The sequence below is a fragment of the Artibeus jamaicensis genome, unplaced genomic scaffold (assembly GCF_021234435.1).
Source record: "Artibeus jamaicensis isolate MK-2021 breed Jamaican fruit bat unplaced genomic scaffold, CSHL_Jam_final contig_685, whole genome shotgun sequence".
Taxonomy (NCBI): domain Eukaryota; kingdom Metazoa; phylum Chordata; class Mammalia; order Chiroptera; family Phyllostomidae; genus Artibeus; species Artibeus jamaicensis.
Genome location: NW_026521924.1, coordinates 19663870 through 19679157, shown reverse-complemented (window position 1 = coordinate 19679157; position 15288 = coordinate 19663870). Strand labels below are relative to the sequence as shown.

The 15288-nt window shown below is 57.0% G+C and overlaps 1 protein-coding gene across 3 annotated transcripts in view; it reads right to left on the bottom strand.

Annotated features, from left to right (window-relative positions):
* Positions 1 to 6676: 6676 nt before the first annotated feature.
* Positions 6677 to 15288, bottom strand: part of SRC (SRC proto-oncogene, non-receptor tyrosine kinase) — a 54096-nt gene continuing 45484 nt past the window's right edge. For all 3 annotated transcript variants that reach the window (XM_037164501.2, XM_037164500.2, XM_037164502.2), the window contains 7 exons: positions 14369 to 14518; positions 12743 to 12898; positions 11114 to 11293; positions 10115 to 10191; positions 9222 to 9375; positions 8967 to 9098; positions 6677 to 8679 (listed from right to left, as the gene is read on the bottom strand). In XM_037164501.2, the coding sequence (XP_037020396.1) occupies positions 8471 to 8679; positions 8967 to 9098; positions 9222 to 9375; positions 10115 to 10191; positions 11114 to 11293; positions 12743 to 12898; positions 14369 to 14518 (1058 nt within the window). In that variant the 3' untranslated portion in view covers positions 6677 to 8470. The remainder of the gene's footprint in view (positions 8680 to 8966; positions 9099 to 9221; positions 9376 to 10114; positions 10192 to 11113; positions 11294 to 12742; positions 12899 to 14368; positions 14519 to 15288) is intronic.

Below are 15288 nucleotides of genomic sequence, written 5' to 3'. Positions count from 1 at the left end.
TTCTGCCTGTCACACACACACACACACACACACACACACACACACACACACACACACCCCTCAGCCAGTAGGAGCAGCTGCTGCTGGGATGACTGCTCTAGGAAAAGCCTACGGAGTGAAAGGAAACAAAACCCCCAGCCTGTGGCAGTGACCCCTGGGTGGAGTGGGGGGTGGCAGCTGCCCACCCTGGAGACCCACAAGCCAGCAGAGACTGGGAGGGCCATGGCTTGGGGACAGTCAGGAGCCAGACCCCGGCTCAGCCACACAGACACACGCACACACGCCTGACAGGCCCCGTATACCTGTTGGCAGGGGGGACAGACACGCAGGCACGCATGCACGCATGCACGAGCACACCTATGACGGCCGTCACATCCTGATGGGAAAAAAAGCTAATTAACGCCGGGTAACGTTAAGCTAACACTTAGAGACAGAGAAAGACAAGAAGGGATGAAACAAAAAGGAAGAGAGAAGGAAACAGAGGCCAAGGAAGTCAGCACAGAGAGAGAGAAGGAGAAGGACACTGCGGGCCACAGGAGAGGTGACAGGCACAAATGCAGACGTCTGAACAGAGTGAGCCCAAGAGAGGGGTTTGGAAAGAGAAAACTGAGGCTGGGCAGAGTGGGGGGTGCCGCCCTGGGCAGCCTCTGAAGAACCGCCCGCTGGGATTTTCATCCAGAACAAGCAAGTGAAAGAAAGATTCCCGAGGGGGTGGGCGGGACCCTCTGCTCAGCCCCTGCAGGATTCAGGCAACAGGAGGGAGCTGGCGAGGGACCACACACACACCACATACCACACACATACGTGCCACATCCACACCATACATGTAACACACACACATGAACAAACTCAGCAAGGCCAGAGAACCCGGAGAAACACACACACACACACACACACACACACGAACAAACTCAGCAAGGCCAGAGAACCCGGAGAGAAACACACACACACACACACACACACACACACGAACAAACTCAGCAAGGCCAGAGAACCCGGAGACACACACACACACACACACACACACACACGAACAAACTCAGCAAGGCCAGAGAACCGGAGATGCAGATCAGCCCTAGAGAGAACGGGAAGGTGAGAGGGATGGGAGGTAAACAGCAAGGGCAGGAGCCTTCGGCGTGCCTCTCTCGCCCTCTCCCGGTGTCTGTCTGTATGTTTGTCTGTCTCTCTGGCTCCCTCACACACAATCTCAACCCCCAGAAAAGGGGAGGAGGAGGAGGGGGCAGAGAGAGGGGCAGCGACTCAACGGCAGCTGACCCTGGCCCTGCCCAGCTCCCCCCACCGAGCCTTGCATGGCTCGGCCCCCTTCTTCCACTTCCACTCTGTGACTCCTACCTACTCTCAGGCCTCCCTCAGCTCCTTATTAGGGGAGCTTCCCTGACCCTCTGTCCAAGCTTGGGGCCCCGTCTGTACACCCCTGGGACCATGGGCCTTTCTGCATCTGTTCTGCTCATCCATCCTTCTAGACAGTACATGTGTGGCCAGGGCTGCTCCCAGCCGATTTCCTCACCCCTGACCCCTCAGCCCCCACCCAGGGCCGGGCACACAGGGGTGCTGGATGGAAACCTGCTGAAGGAAGGAATGAGTGAGCTAGGGAGCAGCAGTGTGCTCACACACGGACTCAAAGCAAAGGTGGAGAGCGTCACAGAGCAGAAAAACAGAAAGTCAAAGAGGGCAGAGAGGGGAAGGGAGAGACCGGAGGGGGATGGGAAGACAGGGGCAGGCACATCTGGAATCATCGAGAGGAAGGCCTGGCGGGTGGGGGAACACACACAGGCGGACAGGAACAGCTGCTCCATAATGAGTGTGTTAAGAAGAGTCCAAAGGCCTGAGGGACTGAAGGAAACACGTACCTACCCGTCCCCAGGCACGGCTGGGGGCAGGGACTGCAGGGAGCATGGCCCACACTGAGAATTCAACAAGCCCACAGATTCAAGAGCACGGAAGGCCTAGGAGACAGACAGGAGCCAAGATCCCTATTGCCTGGCAGACACACAGACACCAGGTGTTTGTCAGGGGAAATGAATGAACGAATGAATGAATGCATGAATGAGGGACTCCCGAGAAAGACACAAACCTGCTAGGGCGAGAGGGATGGACAGAGACAGAGGTGGGTGGGGAGAGACCCGGCACATACACCATCTGGCTTTGATGCACTAGAACAGAAGTCAAGGGCAAACCACTGCAGGGGGCGGGATGGAGCAATAGAAAAATGCAGAGAGGTAGAAGGCACAGAGGACACTCAGCTCTGCAGGGAACAGCGTTGGCCCAGGCCTGGCCCAGAAGAGCAGCTCAGTAAATCGACAGCCCACCATACACTTAGGGGGCCATGAAAATGTTTTAATACGTAGGTGGCAAGCACAAGGCCTGGGAATCCAGCCCTCCACCTTGTTTTATCCGGCCCAGCACCTTGTTTCTGCCCAGCAGCAGCACTGAGCTCCCTGCCCCTAGTTAAGGAGTAGTTACATTTATACAGTCCTAAAATTACATTCGGTCCTTCGAAGGCAACCACAGGCTGATGTGGCCGTCAGTGAAAATGAGTTTGACACCCATTTTAATAGATAATATTAAATATACCAATATTGTCATGAAATATACTTTTTAATAGTGTTTATAGAGGAAGCAGCTCATGAAGACAAAGTTAACTGGGGCCCACAAAATTCATAACTGGGTCCTGGGTGGGTGTCCAGCTGGGGACTGAGCAACTCGAGGCTAAGTTTAGGATAGACCCTAATGCAGGGGGTGCCAGAGCCAAGGAAACCCAGGGAAGGGACAATCAGGAAGCCTTCTCAGAGGAGGTGAGGTTCCCAGGCTGAAGGCAGAAGCAGCAATGCGGGCAAGGCCTCCCTCAGGGCATCAGGGTGACAGGGGTAGCCGGACCCAGCCTGGAAGGGCCCAGAACAGCAGGTGAGGGAGAGGGGCCTTCCCTCACCAGAGACAGAGGATTGTGAGCAGGGCCGGGGGTGAGGAGATGAAAGGCCACAGAAGAGTGAGGGTGAGTGACGGCTGGGCCTCCCCAGACAGGTGGCCCAGTGTCGGAGGCCGGATGGCGGGTGGGATTCACGGAGGAGGAGTTGAGTTTGTGGGGCTCAGGGTAAGGCGTCCAGGGAATGGTCACCAGGGAAACCACCCAGAAGGGAGGCCTTGAGACCAAGGCTGGAGGGAGCGAGAGGGGCCAAGATGAGGAGTGAGCAGAAAGTCACCCCAGAGGCCAAGGCCAATTCCAGGAGCCCTGGGGAAGGGGGAGGGGGACGGGTGAGAGGCTCTGGGCAGACACAGGTGCTCGCCAGTGCACACGCACCAAGAGGGCGGCAGGAAAGGCCAGAAAGGAGAGGAGGAGGATATTGAACGGAGCTGCAGGGAAGCGGGTGCAGGAAGGGCAAAAGGATATACCCGCTAGCACTGGGACACAGCCACAGACACACAGACACGTGGGCACACACTCACTCTCCCCCAGGACGGGCAGTCAAAGAAACAGATGGAGGGACTTCCGCCAAGATGGAGGCACAGGTGGAGACGCCGTGCTTTCTCCCACAGCCAAGTTCAGAGACAACTAAATATTAGCAACAGAAAACATAGCCAGAACACAGAAAACTGAACTTTTCGGAAGTCTGATAACAACAAATTCTTTAGCCTGACCGGTAAGAGGGGCGAAACCAGCAGCTGGCGGAGCAGGGTTGCACAGGAAAACTCGGTCAGACGGACTCAGGCGCGTGGAATCCAGGCGCAGGGTTGGACCTAGTGAGAGACACAGCGAGCGACCTTGGGGGAAACAGCGAGGGAGCAGGGCTGCAGGTTGACTGTGGTCGCACATTCGTGCGTGGATAGACAAGCGAGGGAGTGGGCGGTTAGACGGGACCCAGCAGACCCCCAGCGGCAGCAGAGGGCGCCGCCATTTCCCCGCTCTGACCACGCCTCCACGTACAGCGTCACAACCCAGCGACCTGGGAGTCCAAGGCGCCGCTCCTCATACTTAACGGGTGCGAACAGACCAAAAATGGCTCAAGAAGATCTCAAAGCCCCAGAGCCTATATATCTAAGCGATGAAGAAATAGCAAAACTCTCAGACGCACAGTTTAAAACACTGGTGATCAGGATGCTCACAGAACTGGTTGATTATAGCCAGGAACGCATGAAAGAGTAAACAGGCCCACCCTGACTGGTACAGCTCCATTGGCTGGGCACCGTACCAGAAAGCGCAGGGTTGCTGGTTTGATTCACAGTCAGGGCACATGTCTGGGTGGCAGGGGCGGTCCCCGGTCGCGGTGTGTACAAGCGGCGACCAACCCATGTCGTTCCCTCCTGTCGATGTCTCTCTCCCTCTCTTTCTCCCTCTCTCCCCCTCCCTAAATATTAAAAAATAGATAGACAAATAAAATCAAGGAAGGAAGGAGGGAGGGGCCAGCAGCCTGGAGTGAGAAGCGAGAGCGGCAGAGACACATTTGGAGACAGACAGGGAGACAGAGGCGGATGTGCAGAGAACAGGTGACGGGGCCAGGTGACAGGAACAGGCAGCTTCCCTGCCACGCCTCCCCTGTGGGCCAGACATAGGCACATCACCAAGAATTGCCCCGTCCCTTCAGGTTCTCTTTCTAGATGGTGAAGTGCGTAAATCACCGTGGCCACCCTGCAAGTTCCAGTGGGTCAGGGAAAGCTCCCAGAGCCAGTCCTGGCCACTGAGATGGGTTTTGAAGGATGAATAGGAGTTTACCAGGTCGCAGAGAGGACAGGAGCATTCCCAGTAGTGGAAACAGCCTGGGCAAAAGTTTGGAGGTGTAAGTGCCTGGGGAAGAGCCGGAGGCATCAAGATATTGATAAGGAAGAAAATCTGAAAGAGAGGGAGAATAGAGGAGATGGCAGCGAGGCACAGAGAAAAAGAAACCAGCAGTGAGAAACAGAGACATATATTATAGAAACAAAGACAGCAAATCAGAAGCACACAGAGACACACAGAGGAAAATCAAGAAGTTGGGGGAAAGGGAGGTTAAGGCAGGGAATAGAAAGCACAGAGAATTGTCAAGACAGAGCTCTTGGGCCACGCAGATGAAAAGAGGGGGAGAGCGAGCTGGAGAGGAAAAGAGAAACAAAGAAAGAGAGACGGGGCGGAGAGAGGCACACGGACGCACAGAGAGACACAGGGAGCCAGCAGAGAGGATGGGAGTGTGGGGCCTTTCCCTGGGGGTGACTCCGGCACACAGGCCAACCAGGGCCACTGATGCTGCGCAGGCGCATTCTGACCACTGCGGAGGCGCTGCTGAGTACTCTGCCCCTGCCGGGGCCAGGGTGCATCAATGGCCTGCTCGAGAGGGAGCCCTGCCAGGAACCTCCTACTTGCCGTGTGCACTCTGCACCCATGCAGGTCCGCACGGACACAGGCTGCCCCATGCTCATCCACAGAACCAGTCACACACATTGGAGCCCACAGCCCAAGAGCCCGCAGGGGCAGGCCAGATGGATCTGAGTTTGTGTCCATGCAACACACACAAATTCATGCACACTCACTTTATACCCTGTTAATACCCAGGTACACACACACCCCAGAAGCCCGCAGTCTGGCACACTACCTGGACACATGTGTGTGGAGACACGCAGACCCAGGGACAAACAGGCCCCACTCCACACCCATGTGAACACGAAGGCACACACATCCCAGGACATACCCCCCCGTGAGCAAACAGGAGACCCCGCCCCAACTTCCCAGGCATGCTCCTTGGAAGCTCCTGTTCATGCTCCCAAGTCACAAGCGCCCCCACAAGGCCTCAGGCTCGTGAAGATGCTACTGAACAGAATAACATCCCGATTTTGAAATTCATTTTTAATTAAAGTGTGATTATGGCCACAGGTGACTCACAGATAGGTGTGTGACCTGATGTAAAATAAACATCTTCATAGGGACCAATGCAAATGACCTTCCCAGATTGTGCCCACTGGTGGGGGAAGACAAGAGGGAAGAGGAAGGAAGAGTCCTGGGTTTCTCTCTGGAGTGACCAGGACTTGGGATGGTACCGCCCCACCTCCCACCCAGCCCTGCACTCCTGGGAAGCCCGCACACAGCCACTTCTCCCCACGACCCCACCCCTCCCCGAGACTGCCAACAGTCACCACCCACCCAGGGCATGAGTTCTGAACTGCTTACAATTGGTGAGTCCTGGGTTTCACCTAGTGGATCTCAGACACAACAAGCAAGGCTTCTGCCAAATGCTCTCACTCCCCACATGCAGGCCCAGGTGCGCACACACGGGCACATTCCGACGGAGCTGTCTCCACTCCAGTCACGTCCCACCCAAGCCTGAAGCCCTCCAGGCCCCAGCCCTGCCCAAACAAAGTCCCCTCTGACCGCAGCCTGTCCTTACCTCCCACGCCCTTCCCTCTCCAGCACACAGTAGCTGCTTAATAAACCACTGGCTGAACTCTGAGGTCTGTTTGTGTTTAATCAGACAATATGCAAAGTATTTACAACCAATTCTGGCTCTCCCCCCTCCCCACCCAAGCCTGGGCCATGGAATGTAGGACCCCTAGGCCCTGCCCAGAGCTGGGGCCCCCAGCCTCTGCATAGTCATCTGAAATCTACAAAACGCTATTCGTTTGTTTGTTTGTTTGTTTGTTTGTTTTTAAAAAAGGACAGTATCAGGACACCTTCTACAAAGGGCCTTGGGTCTTGGGTAGTTGGAAGGGGATTTGAGAGCTCGCCGTTGCCCACGAGCCCGGACGTCACTGGGACAGACAAGAGGGGAGGGGTCACTGACGAGTATGAAAGGGAAGCTGAAATTCCATGGGCAGGCACCGCTTGGCCTCCTTCCCCGCGGGCAGGGCCTGGCCATCCCCTGGCAGTGGGAATGTTATTGCTGCGGGGGGTGGGGCTGTGGGGGAAGTGTTCAATGTGGGGGGGCGGAGTAAGGGGCATTTTTACATGTTAAATATGGACACACATGGGGAACACACGTGCACACGCACACACACACACAGGCCCATGGTCAGCTGACCACCAACTGTGGGCTACCCCCTTTAAGGGGAGCACACTGAGGCCCAGGGAAAAGCCACCACATGTCCTGAACAGCAGAGCCAAGGCCCAAACAGTCTCCTGCACCCTGGGCTGTGCTCACTGTGCGATGCTAGGTCACAGGGTCTGGACAGGAATGGACCAAGTGCAGAGGCCACGGCCAGAAGTGGTGAAGTCCACCCAAGGTCACACAGCCAGTCCTGGTGTGTGGCGGTAGACACCTTCATCTCCGCTCACCCCAGCCTACATACTCCTTTCCCTGATCATGGGTTAGGGGGTGACATCTGGAGAGGAGAGCAGGGGCCAGGCATTGAAATGACACAGGACAAACTGGGTAGACGACCTGGAATTCCCTCCTATAGCCAGGACCAGAGCTTCCCAACCACTTAGATCTTCTATTTCTGCTTGATTGCCTCCAGAGCCTGGGGGCTCACCCCCTTTCATGGCTGGCTGGACCTGGGGGTCAAAATCCACCCACGTTCTGATTAAAGTTTGCCTCCCTACACCTGCTCCTTCACCCCTCATTCCTAGCTCAGCCCCACCTCTACCTCCACTCTCTCCCCCCAAAACAGCCCCACTGCATGGGAAATAGCAGCAGGACTCTCTGCCATCTCTAACCTATCCTCTGGCGCCCTGTCCCTTGGGCAGCCACAGTCTGTCCATGATGCCGCTGAGGACAATTTTGTTGGTTCCTGAGGAAGACAGAGGGAGCACCGGGTTCTGATCCCACCTCAATCCTGAACTTCTCTGTGGCGTTGGAAAAGTCATAACCTTTCTTCAGACTCAGTTTCCCCATGAGTAATAGGGGACATGGAGTTGATTATCCTCAAGGGTCCCCTGGACCTAAGAAGGGCGGGGTTTGAGGGGGTGCCCAGCCCACCCACTATCACGTCAGTCTAGGCCTCGGCCTGCCCTGCCTGGGAGCCACAGCACAGGGGTCTGGACCCAGCGGCCTCCACCAACAGGTGATTCAGAAATGGACGGCAAGGGGCAGGGTATTGGGCAGGCTGGCGGCCAAGGGCCTATCGCTTTTCTTTGGAAAGGCTCTTCGGCCAGCTCTGGAGACAGACCAGGGTGGCACGGAAGTGGGAAGGAGCCAAGGCGCAGAGTAGGTGGAGGCTGGGAAAAGGGAGCCCTCGGCTCCAGCCCTTCTTCCCGGGTCCTCCTGCCGCGATGCGCAGAGCTCCGGGAGGGTCCAAGGAGGAGGCGTGTGGCTGGAGCAGGAGCCAGGACACGGTTGCTGTGCCAGGCTTGGACCCCGTCCTCAGGGCTGCCCTAGGCCTGAGCCCTTCCATGCCGCGAAAGAGGGAGAGGCCTCACCACTGGCGACTCAGCCCCACGGAGAGGATCAACAGCAGACAGGCAGAGGGGAGCAGCGCCCCAGGAGAGGCCTGGGGGCCGCCCAGCCCCAGATCCAAGCCAAGAAGCCAGTCTGTCCCTGCAGCCTGCTCCCTATAGGTTCTCTCCAGGCTGGTACTGGGGCTCAGTGGATGTGAAATAGTCCTCCAGGAAGGCCTGTAGGTACTCGAAGGTGGGCCGCTCCTCTGGCTCCTTCCGCCAGCACTGGCACATGAGGTCGTGCAGGGACTCGGGACATTCTGGGGGACAGGGCATCCGGTAGCCCCGCTCCACCTGGTCCAGCACCTCACGGTTTACCATCCCTGTGGGCAGAGGGAGGAGTGAGAAGGCTGGCTCTGGGGAGAAAAGCAGGGCAGGGGGAAGCTGGTGGGGATAATTGAGAGGGCTTCCCACCAGGACAGGGTTGGAGTAACGGTGGGTATGCCCCTTCCCAAGGCTGGAAGCCCTGACCAGAGAGAGCCTAGGATCAGACGTTCAACTTCTTTGTTATGCAGACGGGGCAACTGAGGCCTGGGAGGAGGGCCTCACTTGTCTAAGGTCACCAGGGCAGAGGGGTTCGGAGACCAAAGACTGTGGTGAAGCTTCTTACCAGGGTAGGGCACCCGCCCCTTTGTCGTGAGCTCCGTCAGCAGGATCCCAAAAGACCACACGTCTGACTTGATGGTGAACCGGCCATAGAGGGCAGCTTCTGGAGCTGTCCACTTGATGGGGAATTTGGCACCTGCAGAAGCAAGAAAGGTCAGTAGGTGCCTTTCCCATCTTCACTTGACAGATAAGGAAACTGAGGCTCAGAGAAGGGGCAGGACTTCCCGAGGCGGGCGGTGCCCGCCCAGAGCCTGCGCACCTTGCCGGGCTGTGTACTCGTTGTCCTCAATGAGCCGAGCGAGGCCGAAGTCCGCCACTTTGCACACCAGGTTCTCTCCCACCAGGATGTTGGCAGCGCGCAGGTCCCGGTGGACGTAGTTCATCCGCTCCACGTACGCCATGCCTGAAGCGATCTGTAGGCAACACCCAGGAGCCTGCCTCAGGGCCACCCCACACCCTTCCCAAGTCAGGGGCACATGCCCAGGGCAGGGGCCATCCCCAGGATAGAGAGCCAACCCAACACCCCGCCCTTCCCAGTTCTTCAGGCAATGACGTCAGGTTACAATCAATGGAACTGGCACAAAAAGGAAGGACTAGTGCTCAGCAGCAGGGACACAGGACAAAGGGCAAAGAGAAAAGGGGGAAGCACAAGACGAGACGCAGGCAGAGAAGTCGAGTGACAACGTAAAAGAGGCCTCAGATGCCCCAGAGACACAGATGTGTGCCAGGTCATGCCTGCTATCCCAACTGCCCATGCTGAGGCTCAGTTTTCTCATCTGTCAAATGGAATAATAGCCATCCCTACCTCCCCTGATGGTGATAAGGATTAAGTGGAAAAAAAAAAAAAAAAGGTCGTTGAGCAAAATTGCATGTGTTTGTTGAGTGAATAAATGACCTCTTCACAGAGAAGAAAACTGAGGCCTGAAAACCCATAGCAAGTTCAAGAATCCTGCTGTCCTGCTAAGGGCTCTTTCCTCCACCCAGAACCACCACTTGTAGCACTGTAAGTGGTCCTGGTGATACATGAGGCGAGATCAGTGAGTGTGAAGGCACCAAAGCAAGCTTCCAGGAGGGGGCACTCGAGAAGCCAGAAGTAGCTGAGCCATGTGGGTCTCAGTGCTCAAGCCAAGGGTGTAAGAGGTGCTGACTCACCTGAGCAGCCATGTCCACCAGTTGAGGCAGCCGCAGGTACTTGCCTGTCTCCCCCTTGAGAAAGTCCAGTAAACTCCCTGGGCAGAGAGAAAGCAGCTCTAGTACCCACCCTGTCTCCCTGAGCCAGGAAGCAGCGAGTCCCAGGTCCCGTCCAACTGGGCCGGCTGGCCTCACTTCAACCGGCACTGCAGAGTTTATGTGAACCCATCTCTGAAAAACGTCTCACTGGACATTCATCACTCAAAAGCAACACAATGAGAAACCATGGAACGTTCACCTCCAGGTGAACAGAAACTATGGCCCCTCCATCAATGGAATACTACTCAGCAATAAAAAAGGAACAAAGTACTGATCACATACAACAAGGAAATGTAAAAGACTTTTTTAAATGAAATTCTGGAATACACAAATCTGGGATGACAGAAAGCATGTTAGTGGTTGCCTGGGTTCGGGGCTAGAAGGCATCGCCTGCAAAGGGAGCGGGGACCTGTCTGGCATGATGGAGACCTCCTATGTCCCGATGGTCATGAGAAATATGCAGAGTCCAGCTGTTCACACTCATTGCACTGGACACTTAAAGTACGTGTGTTTCATAATCTATAAATTATACTTCCAAAAAGTAAAAATTCAAAAAGTAATTCATTAATTTTAAAATTAAGTAAAGGTCAAGCTAGAGACTTGATGTGGCTCAGCTCAGATGACTGGAGGGAGTTCTCTTTCTGCCCCAAAATGGCAAACGGGGCCCTTTAGAAAGCCAGCAAACTAGGGGAGATGCATTGTGAGAAATCATTCAAAATAAAACAAAACGAGAAAGACAACCTTTGTTTTAAATTTCCATTGACATGAGAAGTTGGCTCTAGTCCGTTCCACCTTTAAAGAGGCTCACTCCAGGTCTGGGGGGCAGGAAAGCACTCCCCATCCACCCTGGGGTGCGCACCCCGATTCAGAGGCAGCCCAGCCAGGGGTGGCCCACATCCCGGTGCCAGGGACCAGGCTCACCCTTGCTCATGTATTCCGTGACGATGTAGATGGGCTCCTCGGACACCACCGCGTACAGCTGCACCAGCTTCTCGTGCCTCAGTTTCTTCATGACCTGGGCCTCCTGCAGGAAGGCCTCTGGAGACATGGTGCCTGGCTTCAGGGTTTTGATGGCCACTCTGGTGGTGCCATTCCAGGTCCCTGTGTGGGGAAGGGGCAAAGGCTGCCTCAGTGGAGGTCCCCCATTCCCATCCCACGGGGACTCAGGATCTGCCCGGGGACCGATTTCAGCTCTGGCCTCCCTGGCCATTCTAAGCCTCAGAGTTCCTGTCTGTAAAATGGGCACAAGGACAGGACACTGCTCCCGGGACTACCACGAGGATTAAAGGAATCTCTGGCACCTGCTCAGGAAAGAGTAGCTGCCATCAGAACTACGACTATTAGGAATGTCTCAAAAAGCAGCACATTCGCCTGGGGTGGGAGACCAATGGTTCCAATTCAACTGCTCTTTCCTGGGTGACCACGTTCCTTCCCAGCAGCCCAAAGAAGGTGCCTCAGCAGATGAATAAACCAGAGCTGAGGCTTCCCTGGTGAGCGTCCTGGGGCTCATTCCTCCCAGGCTCTGGGCCCCCACCTGAGGGTTGTGGCTCAAGCCCTCCGGGCACAGCCCATCTGGGGATATGCACCTGGCACTTCCTGAGGCTACCTGGAGCATCAGGGAAGAAGTACCTCCCCGCTGACAACTGCACCCCCAAGCTGCATGTGAGTCTTGCAGCTGGTGGGTGGACTTCTGCGGGCTGGGCTCGCATCCTCACGATGCCTCTGTGCCTAGGAGCTGGCTTCTCATCCCTCTCCCCTCTGCCCAGCTCAATGCCAATGCCTCTGTCCCCCACGTGGCCTGAACTCCAGCCTTCAGGCCTTTTTCCCTGCAGTGCCTTCCACCCAGGAACCCTCCCTACTCTCCTCCATCGTCTCTTCCTCTGAGGGAGAAAAGGGGAGACAGCAGTGCCAAGGGACTACCACTGCTCAGATGAACACCTCGAAGACAGGACACTGTGATCCCTTCCCTGGAGCCACAGGCTTACCCCTGGCACACTTGCCTCCCCCACCCCTCCACGATTCCTGTGTCAGCAGAGACCAGTGGATGGGGGCCTGAGTTTTGTCTGGGCGGCATGGTGCTTGTTTTCCAGAAGTATCCTGCAGTTTCTCCGGGGTTAGACAGGAGTTGTTAACAGGCCCAGGACATGCCAGGCCTGCCCTCCACGGAATGAGGCTCCTCTCCCCAGGGCCACGAGCCAGAGTGCGGGCATACGCTGGGCCACTGTTCTTGCACAGCCCCATGGCGGGTCCTATGACCCCGTCCCCCATTTTACAGCTGGGAAGACCAAGGCTCAGAGTAAACTGGGCTGGACCACTCAGCAAGTCACTGGGGAGATGTGATGCCCATCTTTTCCGCAGAGGCATGAGAGGGCTACACCCCATCTGCGCCAGCTCTGGGGTGAGCTCCATATTTAAAAGAGGGCCCACGGTTTAACAGAGGTGCAGGAGGCTCTGGGAAGAAAAGGAGAGGAGGGTGAAGGGTGCCTGGAGCTGCCAGATGGGATGAACACCTGCCTGGCTCTGCTCCGAGTGCTAGGAGCAGGGACTTACCCATCCACACCTCTCCGAAGCAGCCCTGGCCCAGCTTGACCTCTAGCCGCAGTGACTCCCGGGGGATCTCCCAGGCGTCCTTGGCCAGGCCCTGAGTCTGCGGCTTGGACGTGGGGCACACAGTGGTGAGTCGGTGGCACAGGCCGTCGGCATGCTCTGAAGAGGGAGATGGGGCGGTGGGGTTCAGGCCTGGGGTGCATGTGCACAGACCTACACGGTGCACGCACATAGGCTTCGGGGACACACAGGATGCCCTTGAGGCGGAGCACCTACACCTGTGTGCATGCCCCTCCCCTCACACAGGCTCACGCTGCCTCATGCATCTGCTCACCGACTCATTCACCTATTCATTCATCGGACTTTAAGGGGTAGCCAGTTGGGTGGGAGCCCAGGACACAGTGGGGACAAGTCCAGTGGAACCTTGGCCTCTGGGAGATTAAGGTTCAGGGGGAGCCCAACTTCCCATAATCAACTCCCAAAACCACATGTGTGACAGAGGAGGGCTGTGCATGAAACAGCGGGTGGGCTGGATGGAGTCCTGGAAGCCTTCCCAGAGGAAGTGGTACTGGGCTTGAATCTGCAGGAGGGTGAGTGGTTAACAAGGCAGCAGCACTCCAACCAAAAGGCACAGGGCCTCATGCCCGCATAAAGGCCCTTAGGGAGGAACAGCTGCTGGGTGGGAGGAGCTGGAAGGAGGCTGGGGGGCTACGGGGAAGTTAATGGGGGAAGGCGGCCTCAGGTTTAGACCACCCAAGGCCTCAGAGACCGTACTGGGATCCTTATCCTGAGATTCCAAGACATCCCCTGGAAGGTTTTGATATGGGGAAACAGGGTTCAGAATGAATGGCAGTGGTGGCCCAGGGGACGGAGAAGTGGCAGATCCTAGAGGGAGTCAGGAGGTGTGGTTGACAGAGGATGTGTGGGGTGGGAAGCAGCACACTCCCAGGACAGGCCACATCTGCACACAGAGGCCAGAGCTGCACACCGCAACCACACAGGCACCCACAGAAACCCGCCGCATGGGTTCACACGGCCCAAGACGCTTCAGTCCGCGGGGGCGGCCCTCAGCACGCAGAAGAACAGCCTCGCTGTAGCACCCAGGGGCTGCGCGGGTGAGCACCACCAGCCCTCCATCCCTCTGTCTGTCTGTCTCTCTTTCTCTGCGGCAATCTGGCCGCCCCCTCCTCCACTCCCAGTAACCAGTTCAGACCAGAACTAGGACTGCAGAGACAAATGACACCAGCACGTGCCCCCTCCCTTCCCTGCTCACTCCTCCAGGCAGCCCCCCTCCTCATCAGCCAGCTGCAGAGGAGGAGAGGAAGGAGGAGGGGTAGTGGGGGGAGAGGGCTGAGGGGAAACGAGGAAGAGAGCACAGGGAGGAGGAAGGAAGAGACAGGGAAGGGGGAAGAAGGGGCAGGGAAAAGCAATGGGGGAGTGGGGCAGGAGCCACGCATCCTCAGCATAACTGAAGCCCCAGCCCTTTTTGGCCCCAAACCCCTGTCCTTGGGGTTGAGGCCGAGATACCCCCTGCCAGTGCCCTCGGAGGGCCCAGCCCCAGGCCAGGCAGCCCGCTCTCCCCTGGCCCAGCTGCCCGTCCCTGGAGGCCCGGGCTAGAGGGACACGCACTGGAGTAGTAGGCTACGAGCTGCTGCAGACTGTTGAACTGGGTGCGAGAGGTGATGTAGAAGCCGCCGCTGTCCAGCTTGCGGATCTTGTAGTGCTTCACATTGAGGCCCTTGGCGTTGTCAAAGTCGGACACTGAGAGGCAGTAGGCACCTGCAGGGAAGGGCCAGAGGGGAGCTGTGAGTACCACACCGGTCGCTCGCCTCCACGGGCCACAGCACTTAGCACAGTTCTGTCAGACATGGGAGTGTGGGGGGAAGCCAGGTCCGCAGCCCCTGGCCCAGGGCAGTGCCAGGCGTGGTCCGACCTGTCTCTCAGCACCCAGCTCTGGGGCAGCCACTGAGACAGGGCCCGGTCAGCAAAGGGGCACCTGGCTGGAAAGCTTCGCCACGCACCCTTGGCCCTGGCAAGACTTGGGAAGCCCAAGTGAGCGTCCCTACTGTGTGACCTGAACAGGTCACTTGCCCTCTCTGGGCTTCTGTTTCCTCCTTTGCACAATGGGGCTACTCCCAGGGCTGCTGTGAAGATTCAATAACAGTATGCTTAAGAAGGCCTAGCACACAGTAGGTGTTCAATAAATGTTTGCTGGAAGTGTAGGAATGGCCCCAAGTAGCTGTGTGTCCCCGGACTAACTGCATCCCCCCTCTGGGTCTGCCCTCAGGAGCACTATCTGTCCCCTATCACTTCCTGAAGGCTCCAGGCCCAGGCAGGAGCCGGTGGTTGGCAGAAGCTGGGCCAGACATGGGCAGGAGCCCAGGTGTTGCGCGTGACCTGCAGGCACTAACACTCAGCTGGGCCAGCCGTAATGGTCACCTCCCTGCTTTCCTTGAGCCTGGAAAAGCGTCCTCCTGCCCAACAGGCCCAGCTAGGAGACTCTGTTAACCTGAGCCCGAAAGACGGCAGCGTCAGGGAACAAGGCTGAG